The sequence below is a fragment of the Penicillium chrysogenum genome, assembly GCF_028827035.1.
Source record: "Penicillium chrysogenum strain IBT 35668 chromosome Unknown utg000001l_segment0_segment0, whole genome shotgun sequence".
NCBI lineage: Eukaryota > Fungi > Ascomycota > Eurotiomycetes > Eurotiales > Aspergillaceae > Penicillium > Penicillium chrysogenum.
Genome location: NW_026622749.1, coordinates 3462870 through 3480154, shown reverse-complemented (window position 1 = coordinate 3480154; position 17285 = coordinate 3462870). Strand labels below are relative to the sequence as shown.

Here is a 17285-nt window from a genome sequence, read left to right as displayed (position 1 = left end):
TGTTGCACTATAGGTGCTATTTTATAATTTCTTTTCCGTAGATCGTATTTAAGCTGGTTAAGGTTCTTTCTTATATTGACAGGTCTGGTATTTGTAAATGATCTCTTGGTAAGAGAGCCTATCTACCTAGGTACATACCTAATAGATATATGTGATATGTGGCGCGTGTGGCGAGCCAAGACTTCCCGGAAATGTTCGAGTTCCCGACTTTGGATCCAGGAACCAATTGTACAATATACCAACCTCTTCTTTCTCCATTTGCCAAGGGATTCTCTAAGTAATGGCTTTTGCTCGCGCTGCGCTTCCGTCGCAGCTATCCGCCGCCGCCCGTCACCCGGTCTCGTTATGCCGGCGCATCCACTCGTCTCCCTTCAGATCAGCCGTTGCACACCCTGTCACGGCTCACGGTCCTCCTCCTAAAGCTCCGGCTACCCCATCAGCAGAGTTCCAGGATACTTCAAAATCGAAAGATGCGGAGCTCCCAGCCTCCGAGAGTGAAGCATCGCGATATAAACTCACTGCTGCGCTGAAGAAGCGGTTTTGGAAGGATGTCCATGTGCATGGAAAGCTAGGTATGAGTGAAATGGGCATTGGCTATCTCTTTTTATTGATTCTCATTCTATAATGCTCGTCAGCTAACACATCCACTTCACTATCCAGACGGATATCAAGTCCTGCTGGACAAGCGACCCGTCCGAACCCCGATGAAAGAAGTCCTATCTATCCCATCCACGAAGCCTCATCTCGCCCACGCTGTTGCGCTGGAGTGGGATGTGATGCCCTCCGCCCAGCAGGCCCTTAAAAGCCACTCTATCCCCATGACCTCCCTCGCAGCCCGTGCCACCGATATCGCCCGCGAAGATGCCGAGGGTGACAGCACCACCAGAAAACAGATTATCACAACTGCCATGCGTTACCTGGATACAGATACTCTACTGTGCTGGGAGCCTGAGCGACAAATGCACGTGCTGGAACGGACGACGGCCGACGGAAAGCCCATCGAGACTCTTCGCCAGATTCAAACGAGAATTGCGGGCAATGTCATGAGCTTTTTGTCCACCAAGGTCTGGCCTGGCCTTGAAATCGTTCCTATCCTCGACACCAATAGCATCCTCCCTCTCTCTCAGCCCAAGGGCACCAAAGACAGTATCTGCACCTGGGTTTCGGAACTGTCTGCGTTTGACCTGGCCGGTCTTGAGCGGGCAATCCTCGCTTCCAAGAGTCTTCTCATCGCGGTCCGCCTGGTCGTGGAATGGAGTGAGAACTTCCGCCACATTCAGCGACCCGAGGCAAAGAAGTTCGGTATCGAGGAGGCGGCTGAGGCCTCGAGTCTGGAGGTAACCTGGCAGACTGATATGTGGGGTGAGGTCGAGGATACTCATGATGTTGGAAAGGAAGACTTGAAGCGACAATTGGGCAGTGTTGTGGTCCTGGTTAGTGGGGAGACTCGATGAGCTACGAGCGTTTGTATATTGGGTATTATACTGTATGATAGATATAGATGGCCTGGATGGTCTGTATGGCCTTGCTTTGCATAAATGCGTGTATTACATGTATTACATTGGATACTACCATGAGTTTAATATTTTGTATACAACATAGTAAGATGGGACTCGCAACCCTTACACTCATGCCAAGGCGGAGATCAGCATCATTTGCCCCCCAAACAAGGACCCCTACCCCCGAATTTCATTCCAAGTCTTTTTAACCTTGAGCAGACAAACAGTTGATGTATTGGACACAGTCCAGTGTGCTATAAGAATGTCTGATCGACCTGAAGGGTAAGTCTTCATTTGTTTCTGGAACTAGGAACTCTCGTTCCATGGTTCACCATGCATCATGACAGATGTGAGACCCCGAGGGGAAATACCTTGGCTTAACTTGGTCTATCTGTCCTGAACCTGTACCCTTTTGAAGCAGTCACATGTGGACGGTGTACATGGTGCGGTATATGGAATTTGTACGGACTTTGTACTGACATGCCACTGTCTCTCAGACAGAAACACAAACGCTCTCGAAGCGCAATAGCACTTGCCCTCCTCCACCGCGACAAGTCCAAGGGTGAAGACAAAGACCCCGATGACAACGGAGATACCACCTCGGTCACCTCCGCCTCCTCAAGCCCCGGTTCGTTGAAACACACCCGCAGCAGCAGCCGCCACAGTCGTCGCAAACAAGGCCAAGACCCGAGTCCGCCACCGCCCATTCAAGAATCCGCCGAGGATATGGACACAGTCGAAGACCTGCCTTCCTTGAATCAAATGGAGACTGGCAGCATGTCGCTCGAGCAGTCCGTTCGCACCTTTCGTCTCTTCGAGATCTTGCGCAGTGGAGATACCACCGCCATCTCCAAGGCCATCAAGGATACTATCGACCCGCAGGGCGTGAGTTACCTCAACGGCACGACCGTCCTCCATTTGGCTCTGCAGTGCGCCGAACCCCAGGTCGTGGAATATGTGTTGTCCAACGCGCAGGACATCGATATCAACTCGCGGGATCGGGATGGAAACACGCCACTTCACATTGCCGCCCAACTAGGCCGGGGCCCGCTTGTTCGCGAATTGCTAAACCGTCCATCTATCAACGATTCCATTGTCAACTATCGGGGTCAGACGGCTCTCGATTTGGCCCGTTCCCCTGAAATCTTCCAGCAGCTTCAGCTCGCGCGGTCTCTCTTCATCGATAGCAAGAACCAGGAAATTCAGGGTTTGATTGGAAGCTCTGATTATAAGGGGTTGGAAGCCTTGCTTGAGGAACCTCGTGTGGAGGGTATTATGGATGTGAACAGTTACGACCTCGTTACCGATCCGACGACAGCTCATTCCGGTGGCACGCTTCTGCATGAGGGTGCTAGAAATAAAGATGCGCAGCTCATTGAAATCCTTCTGACACATGGTGCGGATCCTTTCCGTCGCGACAAGAAGGGGAAGCTACCACAGGATGTTACCAAAGATGATAAAACCCGCGCTCTCTTGAAGAGATCACCCGCGGCTGCTATTGCCCAGCGCGGTATTCAGGAAAGGGCTATTCTCGGAAATAGTAATGCCCAAGGTCTTACCGGACGCGTCTCGATTGGCGATGCCCCGCTTGCAGGCAAGGATGCCCGTGAGATGAGAGGTTATCTCAAGAAATGGACGAATTACACAACGGGGTACAAGTTGCGCTGGTTCGTTCTGGAGGATGGAGTTTTGAGTTATTATAAACATCAGGGTAAGTGGGAGAGTCTTGTCATCGCTCGTGACCCATCGACCCCTGCTAACATGCTCTATAGATGATGCAGGCTCTGCCTGTCGCGGTGCGATCAACATGAAGATTGCTAGGCTTAACATGGATGCGCAGGACAAGACGCGCTTTGAAATCCACGGCAAGTCATCGGTCAAATACCACCTCAAAGCCAACCACGTTGTGGAGGCAAAACGCTGGTTCTGGTCCCTCAACAATGCCATCCAGTGGGCCAAGGATGAAGCGAAGGAAGAGGAGCGTCAGCGATCGAAGAATGCAGAGGTGCTTCGCCAGGCTAAAATCGATCAGACAGAAGGACGCCCTGCGGATACACCATCGGAGTCTGGCCTTTCTCACAAGCCCAGCACAAAGGGTCTTGCTCCTCCGTCTCTGGGCGGTGGCAGCAGCGGCACAAGGCTCAGCACATATGCATCCCGCACAACCCTGGATATTCCAGCTGGAGAAGAAGATAGCTCCGCTTATGGCGGATCTTATGACCAGGTCACTGCTCCAAACGACATGAACAGAGTAATCAGCCATGTCACATCTGCGCCGGACGGAGAGGGTGAGGATGAAGAATTTATCGACTATGGTTCAAGCCACGAGAATGAGATGCCAGCAGCTGATAAGGACGCTCTCAACATTACCGCACAATCTGCGAAGCTTCAGTTGGATCTTCTTGCCAATGTGGCTGCCTCGCTACAGGCCGAGAAATCCAAGAATCCGGAAATGACCATCGCGGATCCAGCCCTCGAACAGGCCCTCGGTGCCTATGAAGCTGCAGTCAGCAGCCTCAAGGACCTAGTGCAAAATCTGCTCAAGATCTCACGCGACCGAGACTCTTATTGGCAGTCCCGTCTCAGTAGAGAGGAGTCTATTCGTCAGATGTGGGAAGAAAGCATGGCCCGCGTGGCCCGCGAGCATGAGGAGCTGCAATCCAAGATGGGCGAGTCTGAGGAGAAGCGGAAGCGAACCAAGCGGGCTCTAAAGGAAGCCCTGGAGAGCGCAACAGGCAGTAGCCGTTCTATCGCCGGTGGGACATCCCGTTTGCCGACAGAGAACCAGAGTCTTGAGACCAGCCAAACTGAAGCTGGTATTCCCAAGACGGTCGATGAACAAGATCAGCCTACCAAGCAACCATCCACGATACCCGCACTCTCTCGCAATCCGTCGACCTACTCCAAACTCAGCAGTCTGTGCGATTCAGAATCGGACGGAGAAGAATTCTTCGATGCTCTGGATGCCGGCGAAATCGAGGTAGAGGACTTGAACAGCTCAGAGAAGAACAATATGGAACCACCTAAAGATGAAAGTGCTGAGCTTCGGGCTGTGAAGAGTACCATCATTGCACCCTCCTTTAAGGGTTATGAAGATCCCATCAGAGAGCGACTTAAGATGGATGCTGATGATCGACCAAAGATCTCTTTATGGGTAAGTTTGTGGTGCTTGCTTTCTTCCTTTCTCTACCAGTGCTAACAATAGTCTAGAGTATTCTGAAATCTATGATCGGAAAGGACATGACGAAGATGACGCTCCCGGTGTCCTTCAACGAACCAACTTCACTACTTCAACGAGTTGCTGAGGATCTTGAATATACCGACCTCCTTGACATCGCTGCTGGTCGGACCGATTCAATGGAACGCCTGGTCTATGTAGCCTCGTATGCTGCAAGTGAGTATGCCTCGACTATCGGCCGTGTCGCAAAGCCCTTCAACCCCCTTCTGGGTGAGACTTTCGAGTACGTGCGTCCGGACAAGGGCTATCGATTCTTTGTGGAGCAAGTCAGCCACCACCCACCGATCGGAGCTGCGTGGGCCGAATCGCCCAAATGGGACTACTGGGTAAGTGCATCCGATTTCGTAACTGGATGTTCAGCGGGCAGGACTAGGCTAACCAGAAATATGTGTTAGGGTGAATCCTCCCTCAAGTCCAAGTTCTACGGAAAATCCTTCGATATCAACCTGCTGGGCACATGGTTCCTGAAGCTGCGGCCTTCTACCGGTGGAGAGGAACTCTACACCTGGAAGAAGGTGACCTCGTCGGTAATCGGCATTATCACTGGTAACCCTACAGTGGACAACTACGGTCTGATGGAAATCAAAAACTGGACTACCGGCGAAGTCTGCTACCTCGACTTCAAGCCCCGTGGCTGGAAGGCTTCATCGGCCTATCAGGTGACAGGAAAGGTCGTCGACAGCGAAGGCTCCCCCAAGTGGAGCATCGGTGGCCGCTGGAACGATAAGATCTACGCACGCCACACCCCCGGCTTTGAGGCACCTGTCTCGGGTCAGGATCCCGAGTCTGCTAAGACCTTCTTGGTCTGGCAGGCTCATGCTCGTCCTACTGGTATACCTTTCAACCTGACTCCATTCGTCATCACGCTCAATGCTTTCCCCGAGGCCTTGAAGGAGTGGCTACCTCCTACCGATACCAGACGACGACCCGATCAGCGTGCTATGGAAGATGGTGAATATGATTTAGCCGCTGATGAGAAGCACCGTGTTGAAGAGAAGCAGCGTGCCAAGCGCAGAGAACGCGAAACCAGCGGCGAGATCTACAAGCCGCAATGGTTCGTCCGTGACAAGTGTCCTGTTACTGGAGAGGAGTTCTGGGCTCATAATGGAAAATACTGGGAGTCCAGAGATGCGCATGATTGGACCCGATCTGAGGATATTTTCTGAGAGGCTACTCGGCTTGTTGTTTTGGGCTGGTGGCTTTGTACAAGACTCGATTGTCGTAAATAAACGAATGAACTTCTGGATAGCTTTTTCGTGGGCATGAGCTCATTTGGATAAAACTGAATACATAGCAAATGGTATATCTCTATGTTAAATTTACCTAATCAACAGAATACACCTGACGACATTGGACTTAAAGCCGAAATTAAAGATCTAGGTGCATACATAAAGGGTCGTTATCAGTCACGTGTCGCCGCAAAAACATCCCCAGAGCTATCCGTGGTGTGATCAGTTTCCCCTCCACAACCAATTGACATCGCAATGGCAGGATACACTTGTGTCCAGTGCCTACAGGTCCTCCGTCAAGGAGTCAGGGCCTCCGCCCCTCAGGCTCGCCTGCAGAGCCTCGCCACCGCGCGGAGAAGAAGCCCCATCTCCCCGTCTTTCATCCGCAGCTTTGGCTCACAACGCAACGGTCGATCGCTGGGCAACGCCCCAGAGCAGCCCAAGCACACACACAATCAGACCTGCTGTGCTCCCAAGTCCTCGCCTTCGCCCCTCACCCAGCGGGCAGCTCACACGGCAACCGGGTACTCCGTCAACCCTCGGGCTGTCCTGAAACCTGACAACCTGTTCCACTCTTTCTCGAACTCGCCCTCGCCGGCAATTCGCAAGCGCGCCGAGTTCATCAAGCAGAACGCCTTCTGCCCTCACCCAAGCCACCAGCAAACCCGCGCGGCCGTCTCGCCGCACGACCCCGAAGCCAGAAAAACCACCGATGATACAAACCTGCCCCCGGCCCATTCGCACTTCGAGTGCCCCGATTGCGGTGTGCCAGTCTACTGCTCCGAGGGTCATTGGATGGATGACTTCGAGGCCCACCTCGAGATCTGTGACACTCTGCGCCAGATCAATGAGGACGACCACGACCTACACTCCGGCCGCTTCTTCCGCGAATTCCATTACCCCGGTCCTCAGGATGACAACTTCGTTATCAACATGACTAACTGGGACACTTACCTCTACACCCGTGAATTCGCGGCGATCAACGATGACCGCTCCATGCGTCAGGTTACCCGCATGCTCACCTACCCCCAGACAATCGGCAGTGTCCTACACGAGCTTAGCCCGTACAGTGTTCGCTCCGGTGGACGACTCACACCGGAGGGATTGAAGAGTCTCAGTGGTAAGTCCCGACCCCCTATACAAGCAGCAGAGCACTGCTAGCAGTGTCCCCACACAGCAAACTAATCCATCCCCAGCCCTCCGCTACACCCTCCACCCACCCAAAGCCGGTGAAAGCATCGACGTCAAGGGCCTCCGCCTGAAAGCGCCCCCGGTACGAATCTTCATCCTCGGCGCCCGCGCAGAGTCCTCCCTCCCCCCGCGACGTCTGGCTGCAGCTGCAGTACATGTACCCGCGCGCCCTGCTGCATCTGATCTTCATCGGGCCGGAGAGTATGGCGAACCGAGACGGGGAGTATCCGCTTCCCGAGCGCACGCCCGAGAACCCCTTCGGCGGCATCGTTGAGGACAGACTCGGTGGTCAGATGAAGATCACTACTTACGTGGACTACTTCCACACTATGAACAAGGCGCAGTATTTCGGCCCCTTTGATCCTTACTTGGATTGCTTCATGCTCTTCCATCCCGGTTTGGGTCACCCGGCTAGCTCGCATGAGTGGGAGGAGACGCTGCCTCAGTTGCTTGAGACGAAGGTCCCTATCATCTGCACTGGGTATACGCAGTGGGATCTGGAGCGCGATATCAACTGGGTGGGGGGAGAAGTGTCGTGGGGAGTTCGATGTGCTTCTTGAGCCCGGGGAGAATATCTTCCGCAGTCTGCGCTGGGACCTGAATGACCAGGATCCTCATGATGTTTCTTGTGGAAACTGGGGATTGTGGGCCTTCCGAGGCAAGAGGTATGTGGTTTCTTTTGCTGAGTGGAGGGACGTTGGCTAACCTGTTCTGCGGTAGATACGAAGCTGCTTTCTCTAAAGAAGAGTAGGCTAGTTATAGGTCTCCTTTCTGTACGATATTTTTGGGGTGCCCGTTCTTGGGGTCATTGTAGTAGATAAGATCAGTTTCAGTCCTCTCCGAAGTTATTCACGATTATCGATGCGCTTGATTCAGTTTGTTTTGGCAAGAATACGCCGTGGATAAAGCCATAGCTAAGCTCTCATTGAGAAGCTAGGGATCCATACTAGATTGTAAGGAGTAAATACTCCCATCATACTTGAAGATTGCAGATGAAGCAACGGCCAGATGTGGCCACAATGGAATGTATCAATTGCGAAAGTTAAAAAGAAAAAAAAAGTAAAGCTCGTAAGTCTTACACTCGTTAACAGTAGTATGACATCCAAGAGCAAAGACGCAAGCATCAATGCAGAGAAAAAAATCCTAAGTCAACCAAGACAGAAAGGTAGTAGCATTAAGATCAAAAATGCTTGGTTGAGATCAAAATGGGAGTATCGAAGGTAGAAGAAAAGGGTATAAACATCGGAAGATCGGAAAACACATGTCAAAACCACCATAACCAGAAAGTGATGAGGTTAAAAAAAGGGTATGTCAAGAAGAAAAGAATATGTAGAGAAGAAGATAATCCCAAAGCGGAAAATATGGGAAGGACCAAGTGCGGGCCATTCTAGATGACCGAAGCAGTTCAGTACCAAGGCTGACACTGGATGCAATGCGACAGAGTCGACACCAAGATCGAGGTAACTCAAACATTTACTCGTTCAATGAGTCAGGAAATGGAGCTTAGATCATGAGAAGACCAGCAATTGCGGCTGCACCAGCAGCCATGGCACCAGGGAAGTGAATTGAGGCAGCACCGGCAGTGGCAGGGGCGGAAGGAGTAGCCGAGACCTCACCGGCAGGGACACTGCTAGCTTTGATCAGAGGGGTGGAGGAGCTGGCAACGTGGCTCATGGAAGGGGTAGCACTGGAGGAGGGAGTGCTAGTGATGATAGGCGTCCAGGTCGACGAGGTGGTTTCAGTTGAGGTTGAAGTCGGGGCGGGAGTTGGGGTGGACGACGGGGGAGGAGTGTAGCCGGAGGGCACCAGAGTGAGAGTCTTGGTGACACAGTCGGCTGTGGCAGCTTCAGCGGCGAACGCGACGGGCGCGAGGGCCGAGAGGAAGAGGAGAACCTTGGTGAATTGCATTGTTGATGTTTTGGTTCAAAGTTGTTATGATATTGACAATTGGTAATTGCGAATTTCGAAGTGCGAATTGCGACGAAAGAGTGACTCGAGTCAAAAGAGTGAATGCTGATAAAAGAATGTAATGAGAACAAAAGAGTGACACTGTTTCTAACAGGAGAAGTTTGCTAGAGAGACAGGAGATGAGGGAAAAGGGAGTTCCAAGGACCCGGGATGAGACAGGTACCAAGGCATCAAGGCACTAACGCTGCAAGGCTGCAAGGCTCTTTCAATTGGAATGTCATTCTTATAATTCATCGCTAGTTATAGACCGGAGACGACCTTTGCGATCTTTCCCTATCATCAGTTGATTTCTTTTTATTCCCAGACTTCCTCATAGTTACTTAAACAAAAATAGCACTGGTTTCTGACAGTACAACTAGTCCAATTTGCGTCATTTCTATACTTCCAAAGTCTTCCCTTTCTTCAGATCGTCTATGACCTTTTCGATGACGAAGAAGCAGATACATTGATACCACTATTGGATAGACAAGGCCCTAAGGACCAAGATAAACACGAATAATGGAGATAATATAATCGACCGGAGACTACGGAGTACATTTTCTACTCTACCTTGTTCTTTAACTTCACTCTTACAATTACGGTTTACGGTTTCAGGTCAGTCCAATAGCGTCCTCACATTATCAGAAGCAAGCGCTTATGGGTATAATCAACACGTTGTACAGGCCAAGGGCAAGTTCCCAAACCGGGGTATCAAAAGTCACAAGCAAACATCCATCCCAGTCATCCTTTATATCATAGCATCGACGCTCATAATCAACAGCCAGGTGGAGCTATATTGATAGCCCACCATTCAGAAAGCAAAAGAATTAGAAAGCAAAAAAACACCGTTGTCAGCATTTAGAATCCCCAGACGGCAGCCACTACCACAGCAACAGTCACCCAGTATCCGCTGGCATGCAAGACCATCGCGACAGGACCAGATGCCGAGGAAGTACTAGTGCTTTCGTCAGGGGCAGTGGTACCATTAGCCAAGGTGCCATTGATGTAGATGGTCTGAGTGCCGTTCACATCGACCACACGCACAAGACTGGAGTTTTTGGGCACGGTGCCGTTGAAGAGGGACTCGTAGTAGGTGCGGTTATCGTTGTTATCGCAGCCGCACGGCGAGTACTCCTGGCACACACAGACAATGGGGAGCGACTCGTTCTTCTGAGCATCGTCATTGTAGTAGTTGTAGTGGTGACTATAGGGGTAGGCGTAGGCGCCGTACAGCCAAAGACCCGGGAAGAAGCCCAGTGCAGCTCCACCGATCAGGTAGGGGGCGATTCCTCCAGCGGACCGGGAGCCAGCTCTGTAGGGAGTGCGTGCACCACCCGCATAGTAGCTGCCTCCGCCGTAGCTTGGTCGAGTGCCAGAGCCGCCACGGGTTGTACCACCAACATTGCTTGTTGAACCACCGCGACTGCCACTTGAGCCAGAAGAGCCAGAAGAGCCAGAAGAACCGGTGCGGCCTCCACTTGAGCCTGAACTGGAAGAACCGGTGCGGCCTCCGCTGCTTCCTCCGCTGCTGCTGCCGCCGCCGCCGCCTCGGCCTCCACCGCCACGCCGCTTCTCGAGGGTTGTAATATCTGAAGGGTCCTGGATAGGGTCCTGGATAGAGTCCAGGGAGTCCAGGGAGTCCAGAGAGTCCAGGTCTCGTTCAATGAGATCGGTAGACTCGGTTTGAGGGATAGTCAGGGATGCGACCCTGGTGGCGAGTAGAAGGAGCGTTGTCGTCCAAGTGAACTTCATGATGTATCTGAGCGCTGGGTATTGAGTAGGAGAATAGAAGAAAGAATAAGAAGGTCTCAAAGGTGAGAATGCAAGGTGAACTAGGTAGTAAAGTAGCGGAAGTAGTGAAGAAGGGAAGTAACGGTATGACGAAATTCTGATAAAATGCAAGTCCGAGTCCTCAAGAGATTTCGGGGGTCTTTTAAATCTGAAAAGTTTTTGAGAGACTTAAGAGCCTTTTTTTATCTTTTCTTTAATACGCAGAGTATAAGCAATTGCAATAAAAATACAAAATCATCAAAGCCACCTCATAGACGCCCCCTTTAGCGGCCTAACAGCGAATACGAAGTGTTGGCTTGTGTTGGCTGTGTTGGCTTTACTCTGTGACTATATAACTACCTAGGTATGACTACATATGTATATACTGGTATACTCCTACATATGTACTGCCGAAGAAGTAAGGTATGATATAATTATGCATACTCCGTACATACCTACCTACATATTCAAGTCTACGTAGATCTCTCCCACATGGGTATGATCTATGACCTGATAGGATCTCCGTTTTCATAATTCTACTTAGCCTATACTATTTAGTTTTTCAGTATTCCAGTATTATATTACTCTATTATACTGCAGTTCTAAACACCAACGGCGCTCCTGCCCCTTTCTTACGTGCTACGCCCCGGAGTAGAAATGAGCCTCGTTCCAAGCCCCTTTATAGAGAGACTGTCTGGTCCTATCAAAGGCAAATACGCCTTGTTCCCAATATCTATCAGCCTCAAAGAATTGGGCACTTAAGTGGCTGTGAGGCTATTTCTTATTCTATGAAAAGATGATTCTTTAAACCTTTGAAATTAATTGAATAATTCCATAAACCAGTTAAGTTATTGTAGTTAATAGTTAACACTAATAGTAGTAGTGGGAGCCCTGGAGATCACCGGTCGGGCACCCAACAGCTTTCCCCCTAAAGCTACCTTTTGATTTCCCCCAACACATTTCTCATGGCACGTCAAAGAGGTCTTTCAAATGCCTCTTCCACTTCCTCGCTCCCCGACCAGGTACATGAATCTCCCATCCCTAACCGGCGACCGCTAATGCAATCATAGGAGCTGGGGAGCATGTATGATTACCTCGCCAAAGTCATCCTCCTGGGACCAAGTGGTGCTGGAAAGTGAGTACCAATTATATCCATACATATCGATACATTATCATACATACAAGCTTAGATCATCTGCTGACATCGGATCCTTGAACAGGTCTTGTGTACTACACCGCTTCGTGAAAGATGAATGTACAACCACCCAATCCTCTAGCTAGCTCTCTCTCTCTCCCGCTCACTAATATATCTTCTCTCTCCAGGGCGAGTACTTTCCTCCCAGACCATCGGCGTGGAATTCGCCTCACGCATCGTGAAACTCGGCACGGGCTCGCGCCGGAGACGCATCAAACTCCAACTCTGGGACACAGCAGGCACAGAGCGCTTCCGATCCGTTTCAAGATCATACTATCGTGGCGCAGCAGGCGCAATCCTTATCTACGATGTGGCTTCCTATGCTTCCTTCGCCTCCCTACCGACCTTCCTCATGGACGCCCGCGCCCTCGCTTCCCCGAACTTATCTGTCATCCTAGCCGGGAATAAAGCCGACTTGACCTCCGAGGCCCAGTCGGATTTCGAAGACTCCCGCCCACCTCCGACCCCGTCCAGTACTTCCAGCAAACAGTCGTCTATCCCTTGGGATGTGAATGGGTCGATTCGCTCGACCAGCCTGATGGGGACGGGGACTAGGTTGACTGCTACGCGTGCCTCGGAAGGCAGAGAGGTTAGCTCCGAGGAGACATCCCACTGGGCTGCTAAGTCGAATATACCCGTCGCTGTGGAGATCTCGGCTCTGACGGGGGATGGCGTGGAAGAAGTCTTTAATCGCCTGGCGCGTATTATCTTGACCAAGATCGAGCTCGGGGAGATCGACCCCGATGACCCGCAGAGTGGGATCCAGTACGGGGATGGAGGTCTATATGGTGGTAGCGACGCTTCGAGTATCAGAAGTCGGGCGACCTTGGACGATAATTCAATGCCCCTTCAACGCAGGAATCCTCGTCGAAAAGGCAAAGCTCATGGCACATCTTGGAAAAGCGGAATGAGGGAATGGGAGGATGTTTTCCGCTTGGGCTCTGGAAGTCACCCAAATCAAGGGTGCTGTTAGTATTATTTGTATTCATCCTTGGGTACATCTTTGTTTTTCTGGTTTGATTTGGTCTTTCGTTTACTACACTGCACGATACCCCCCTCTCGTTGACCTTTGATCATTTCTGTTACTTTATTTACCCAACAGTTCAGACCTCCAGGAAGAGGAGTCATTGCATATCAACTTTTGATTCATCTCTCATCTCTTTAAAAAAAAGTCTCCTAAAAAGAAACGCCCCGCCCCCAATGTTTTGTTTTCTATAACGGGAAATTTACACATCAATACCACCAATCAAGGTCTTAATGCCCTTGCCAGCCTTCACCTCGATAAAGGCCTGCTCAGCTTGTTCGAACTTCACTGTGCCGGTAATCAACCTCTTAACATCGACCTTGCCGGATGAAACCAGGCCAACAGCAAGCTTGTAGTCTCCGCTACCATACCGGAAGCTACCCTTGATGGTCAGCTCCTTGGAACAAGCCGCCATGATGGGGAACAGGATCTCGCTGCGGCCCATGCCACCCTGGACGTATGTGCCTCCGTTGCGTAGGACATGGATACCTGTGTGCACGGAAGGCTCCGCGCCCGAAGCGTCAATCGCCACATCAGCACCAGCGCCGAGGCCATTCTCTTCCTTCATGCGCTCAGCATTCTCAACGGCCGCAACATTGCTGGGCATGAACGTCGATGTTGTGGCGTAGCTCTTGGCAAAGTCAAGACGCTGCTGCTGGATATCCACGGCGATGACCTTGGAGGCGCCAAATGCAGTCGCCACGGCGCAGCACAGCAAGCCCACGGGGCCGGCCCCGAATACAACCACCGTCTGGCCGGGGCTGACACCGGCTTGGCGCACGATGTGCACTGCAACACTGAGGGGTTCCATGAGCGCTCCCTCCTGCAGGGAGATGTGTTCGGGGAGCTTGTAGCAGAAGTCCTCGGGAAGGGCATAGTATTTGGCGAGGGTGCCATCGTAGGGTGGGGTCGCGGCGAAGCGCATGTCCTCGCACAGGTTGTACTTTCCGGCCTTGCAGGGGTCGCATCGGCGGCATGAGATGCCGGGCTCCATGGCGACCCGGTCGCCCACCTTTAGAGTCTTGACGGCTGATCCGACTTGGCTGATGATGCCTGCTGACTCGTGTCCGAGGACCATGGGGTCTTTCACAACGAATGAACCGATTGAGCCATGTTCCCAGTAGTGCACCTGTTGGGGATTAGTCGGTCTCTAGTGGCTCATACTTGTTTTCGAGCATGGTACATACATCACTGCCGCAGATACCGGTGTACTTGACATTGATGATCACATCGTGGGGGTTCTTCAGCTCGGGAACTGGGCGGTCTTCAAACTTGACCTTGTGAATTCCCTCAAGGACGAATGAAAGGTTCTGCATGACTGTCAGACTTGTTCTGTGTCATTTTCGGGTGAGTTGAGTTCTACCTGAGCTGTGGCCATTGTGTATGTGGGTTTAGAGGGGCAATGGAGGGAATTCCGGGGCAATCGACAACAATGTGGGGTGATGAAGAGGAGAGAGTATGAGAGAAATAGAGATTCCACACGTAGAATCAACGGGGGAAAAGAATTATATATATATATATATAAGGATTCTGAAAAAGAGAAAAAGCAAAAGCAACCGGGAGAATCCAGATTCGAATTGAACCGAAGAGCTCCCCCGCAGGTCCAACTGTGGATTTTCTTTTTTAGCCGCGATGGATATTAACCGGGAGTTCTGGCGGGATTCTCTTTCCTCTGTGAAGTCACAAGGGGCAATAAAATCATATGGCCATGTGACCCGCCACTTGTCAAGTGACGTATACTGACTATTTCCTATATAGGATATGTAGCCCTGGATATATAGGATATTATACGGAGTACATCGGTAACTCTTATATATCATACATTTGTATACTTCCAAGGTTGTATATAAGAAATAGAATAGTATCTAGAAATAAACCCATTTCAAGTATAAAACGCTATCCGACACTATATATATCTGTACTTATATACGCTAAACATATTCTCCATACCAATTCATGTGTAGGTACTACAGTAATACATTAAGTACGGGCTATATCCCTATCCAATCCCCGTTGCCGTAAGAAAAAGGTATCGGGACGCCAAGACCCCGGAACTCGGTCCGTCCTCCACCTCTCACCTCTACTCTCTCTCTCTGGTAGCTCTGATAGCTCTGACAGCTCCGACAGCTTTAAGAGCTTCACTTCTTCACAATGGTCTTCAATGCTCTCGCCTTAGGGGCGCGTAGTCTCCGGACTCGACCATACCCCCGCCTCGTGCGCCATTTCGCAGCTTCGGCCAACCAAGCCAAGGAAAACCAATCATTCAAGAGTCAACTATACGAAAGCACCCAACAGCGTCTGAAGCGTGAGCGTGCGGAACAGGAGAAATTTGCCCAATATCAGACCCAATCCCCCGCGGGTCGCTCTGCCGCCCTGGTCTTCGGTATGCGATACCGAGATAACCTTGCATTTTCCTCTGGATAGGTCATTGGCTAACTAAATCTGCAATCGCGCTGTAGCTTTGGTTTTCTTCTCAACCGGTGCTTATTACCTCGGATCCCTCAAGCCCGCAGCTCTGCCCTCCTCATCTACGACTCCCCTCTCTGAGATCCAGGCCCCAAAGCACAACGTCTCTCCTTCTAATCTCCAGGCCGCATGGGCCGATTTCGTCGAAATTTTAGGCAAGGAAAATGTTTCGACCGCAAGTGGCGACTTGGAATCACATGCCGGATCCGATTGGTCCTCCTACTCGCAGAAAGAGGGCGAGAAGCCCTTCTTGATCCTCTACCCGTCAAGTACCGAGGAGGTCTCGCGCATCATGAAGGTCTGCCACCAACGCGTTATCCCCGTCACCCCGTACTCGGGCGGCACGAGCTTAGAGGGACATTTTGCGCCTACGAGGGGTGGTGTGTGCGTGGATTTCCGTCGTATGGATCGCATCTTAGAGCTCCACAAGCATGACTTGGATGTTGTTGTCCAGCCCGCTGTTGGATGGGAGGAGTTGAACGAGGAGATCGCCAAGGATGGACTTTTCTTCCCGCCGGATCCTGGTCCCGGTGCGATGATTGGTGGTATGGTCGGAACAGGATGTTCGGGGACTAATGCCTACCGGTACGGGACAATGCGTGAGTGGGTGATATCGCTCACTGTTGTCCTGGCCGATGGTACCGTTATCAAGACCCGGCAGCGACCGAGGAAGTCCAGCGCTGGTTACGACTTAACCAAGCTCTTTATTGGCAGCGAAGGCACCCTTGGTCTGGTAACGGAGGCGACCTTGAAGCTGACGGTCAAGCCTCAAAGCGAGAATGTTGCTGTCGCAAGCTTTAGCAGTATCCAGAGTGCTGCCGAGTGTGTGACTCATGTGGTGGAGGCTGGTATCCCGGTCGCTGGTGTTGAGATTCTCGATGACATCCAGATGAAGTGCATCAATGCCAGCAAGACCACCAGCCGTCAGTGGAAGGAGTCACCTACCCTGTTCTTTAAGTTCACTGGCAACCCAAGTGCGGTTAAGGAGCAGATTGGTATGGTGCAGAAGATTGTGTCTAGAACGGGCAATACCTTCGAGTTTGCTCGTGGCAAGGCTGAAATGGCAGAACTCTGGAGTGCTCGCAAACAGGCGCTGTGGAGTGTCATGGCGATGAAGAAAAGCCCGGATGACCATGTCTGGACGACCGATGTCGCGGTTCCGATGAGCAAGTTGCCCGATATCATGGAGGCAACCAAAGAAGATATGACCAAGAATGGCTTGTTGGCCGGAATCTGTGGCCATGTCGGAGATGGCAACTTCCACGGTAAGCTATTGCCTTAGTTTCGACATACCCCAAAAGTCATTCGACACGTATTAACATCCGACAGCGATCATCCTCTTCAGCGACCGTGAGAGGAGTATAGCCGAGGGCGTCGTGCACCGCATGGTGAAACGCGCTGTGGAGATGGAGGGCACTGTCACCGGAGAGCACGGTGTTGGTCTCGTCAAGCGAGACTACCTCGAGCACGAGTTGGGTGAAACTACAGTTGATACAATGCGCCGGGTAAGTCCTGACATACGTTCTCATTCGACCTCCAAATCCAAATATACACCCTTCATCTACGCCCATAGAACACACCACTAATACTCCTATCTGCATTCCTAGCTGAAATTGGCTCTTGATCCACTCCGCCTGCTCAACTGCGACAAGGTGGTACGCACCGAACAACCAGCTCCTGGAGAGGTTAAGGAATGGTAGATATCTGCGCCGTCATTCATTGTGAC

At 51.4% G+C, this 17285-nt stretch overlaps 7 protein-coding genes across 7 annotated transcripts; 4 read left to right on the top strand and 3 right to left on the bottom strand.

Moving 5' to 3' along the window:
* Positions 1-280: 280 nt before the first annotated feature.
* Positions 281-5903, top strand: N7489_001385 (ATP12 ATPase F1F0-assembly protein; the record flags this gene model as incomplete). The annotated part of the gene is made up of 6 exons (XM_056707140.1): positions 281-572; positions 661-1433; positions 2001-3210; positions 3272-4653; positions 4710-5063; positions 5133-5903. 6 exons carry the CDS (start codon positions 281-283, stop codon positions 5901-5903), a joined length of 4782 nt encoding a protein of 1593 aa, XP_056571442.1.
* Positions 5904-6221: 318 nt separating this feature from the next.
* On the top strand, positions 6222-7908 carry N7489_001384 (putative mRNA processing protein (Mss51); the record flags this gene model as incomplete). The annotated part of the gene is given in 5 exon segments (XM_056707139.1): positions 6222-7086; positions 7163-7239; positions 7310-7638; positions 7649-7822; positions 7878-7908. 5 exon segments carry the CDS (start codon positions 6222-6224, stop codon positions 7906-7908), a joined length of 1476 nt encoding a protein of 491 aa, XP_056571441.1.
* Positions 7909-8660: 752 nt separating this feature from the next.
* Positions 8661-9065, bottom strand: N7489_001383 (uncharacterized protein; the record flags this gene model as incomplete). The annotated part of the gene is made up of 1 exon (XM_056707138.1): positions 8661-9065. One exon carries the CDS (start codon positions 9063-9065, stop codon positions 8661-8663), a length of 405 nt encoding a protein of 134 aa, XP_056571440.1.
* An 897-nt stretch (positions 9066-9962) lies between these two features.
* On the bottom strand, positions 9963-10856 carry N7489_001382 (uncharacterized protein; the record flags this gene model as incomplete). The annotated part of the gene is made up of 1 exon (XM_056707137.1): positions 9963-10856. The coding sequence occupies one exon, from the start codon at positions 10854-10856 to the stop codon at positions 9963-9965; it is 894 nt and encodes a 297-aa protein (XP_056571439.1).
* Positions 10857-11839: 983 nt separating this feature from the next.
* N7489_001381 (putative Ras family GTPase (Rab4b)) lies at positions 11840-13042 on the top strand (the record flags this gene model as incomplete). Its single annotated transcript, XM_056707136.1, has 4 exons — positions 11840-11896; positions 11945-12009; positions 12095-12129; positions 12198-13042. 4 exons carry the CDS (start codon positions 11840-11842, stop codon positions 13040-13042), a joined length of 1002 nt encoding a protein of 333 aa, XP_056571438.1.
* Positions 13043-13295: 253 nt separating this feature from the next.
* Positions 13296-14471, bottom strand: N7489_001380 (NAD(P)-dependent alcohol dehydrogenase; the record flags this gene model as incomplete). Its single annotated transcript, XM_056707135.1, has 3 exons — positions 13296-14222; positions 14281-14403; positions 14457-14471. 3 exons carry the CDS (start codon positions 14469-14471, stop codon positions 13296-13298), a joined length of 1065 nt encoding a protein of 354 aa, XP_056571437.1.
* Positions 14472-15244: 773 nt separating this feature from the next.
* Positions 15245-17259, top strand: N7489_001379 (FAD-binding oxidoreductase; the record flags this gene model as incomplete). The annotated part of the gene is made up of 4 exons (XM_056707134.1): positions 15245-15476; positions 15553-16824; positions 16889-17064; positions 17167-17259. The coding sequence occupies 4 exons, from the start codon at positions 15245-15247 to the stop codon at positions 17257-17259; spliced, it is 1773 nt and encodes a 590-aa protein (XP_056571436.1).
* Between the last annotated feature and the right edge of the window lie 26 nt (positions 17260-17285).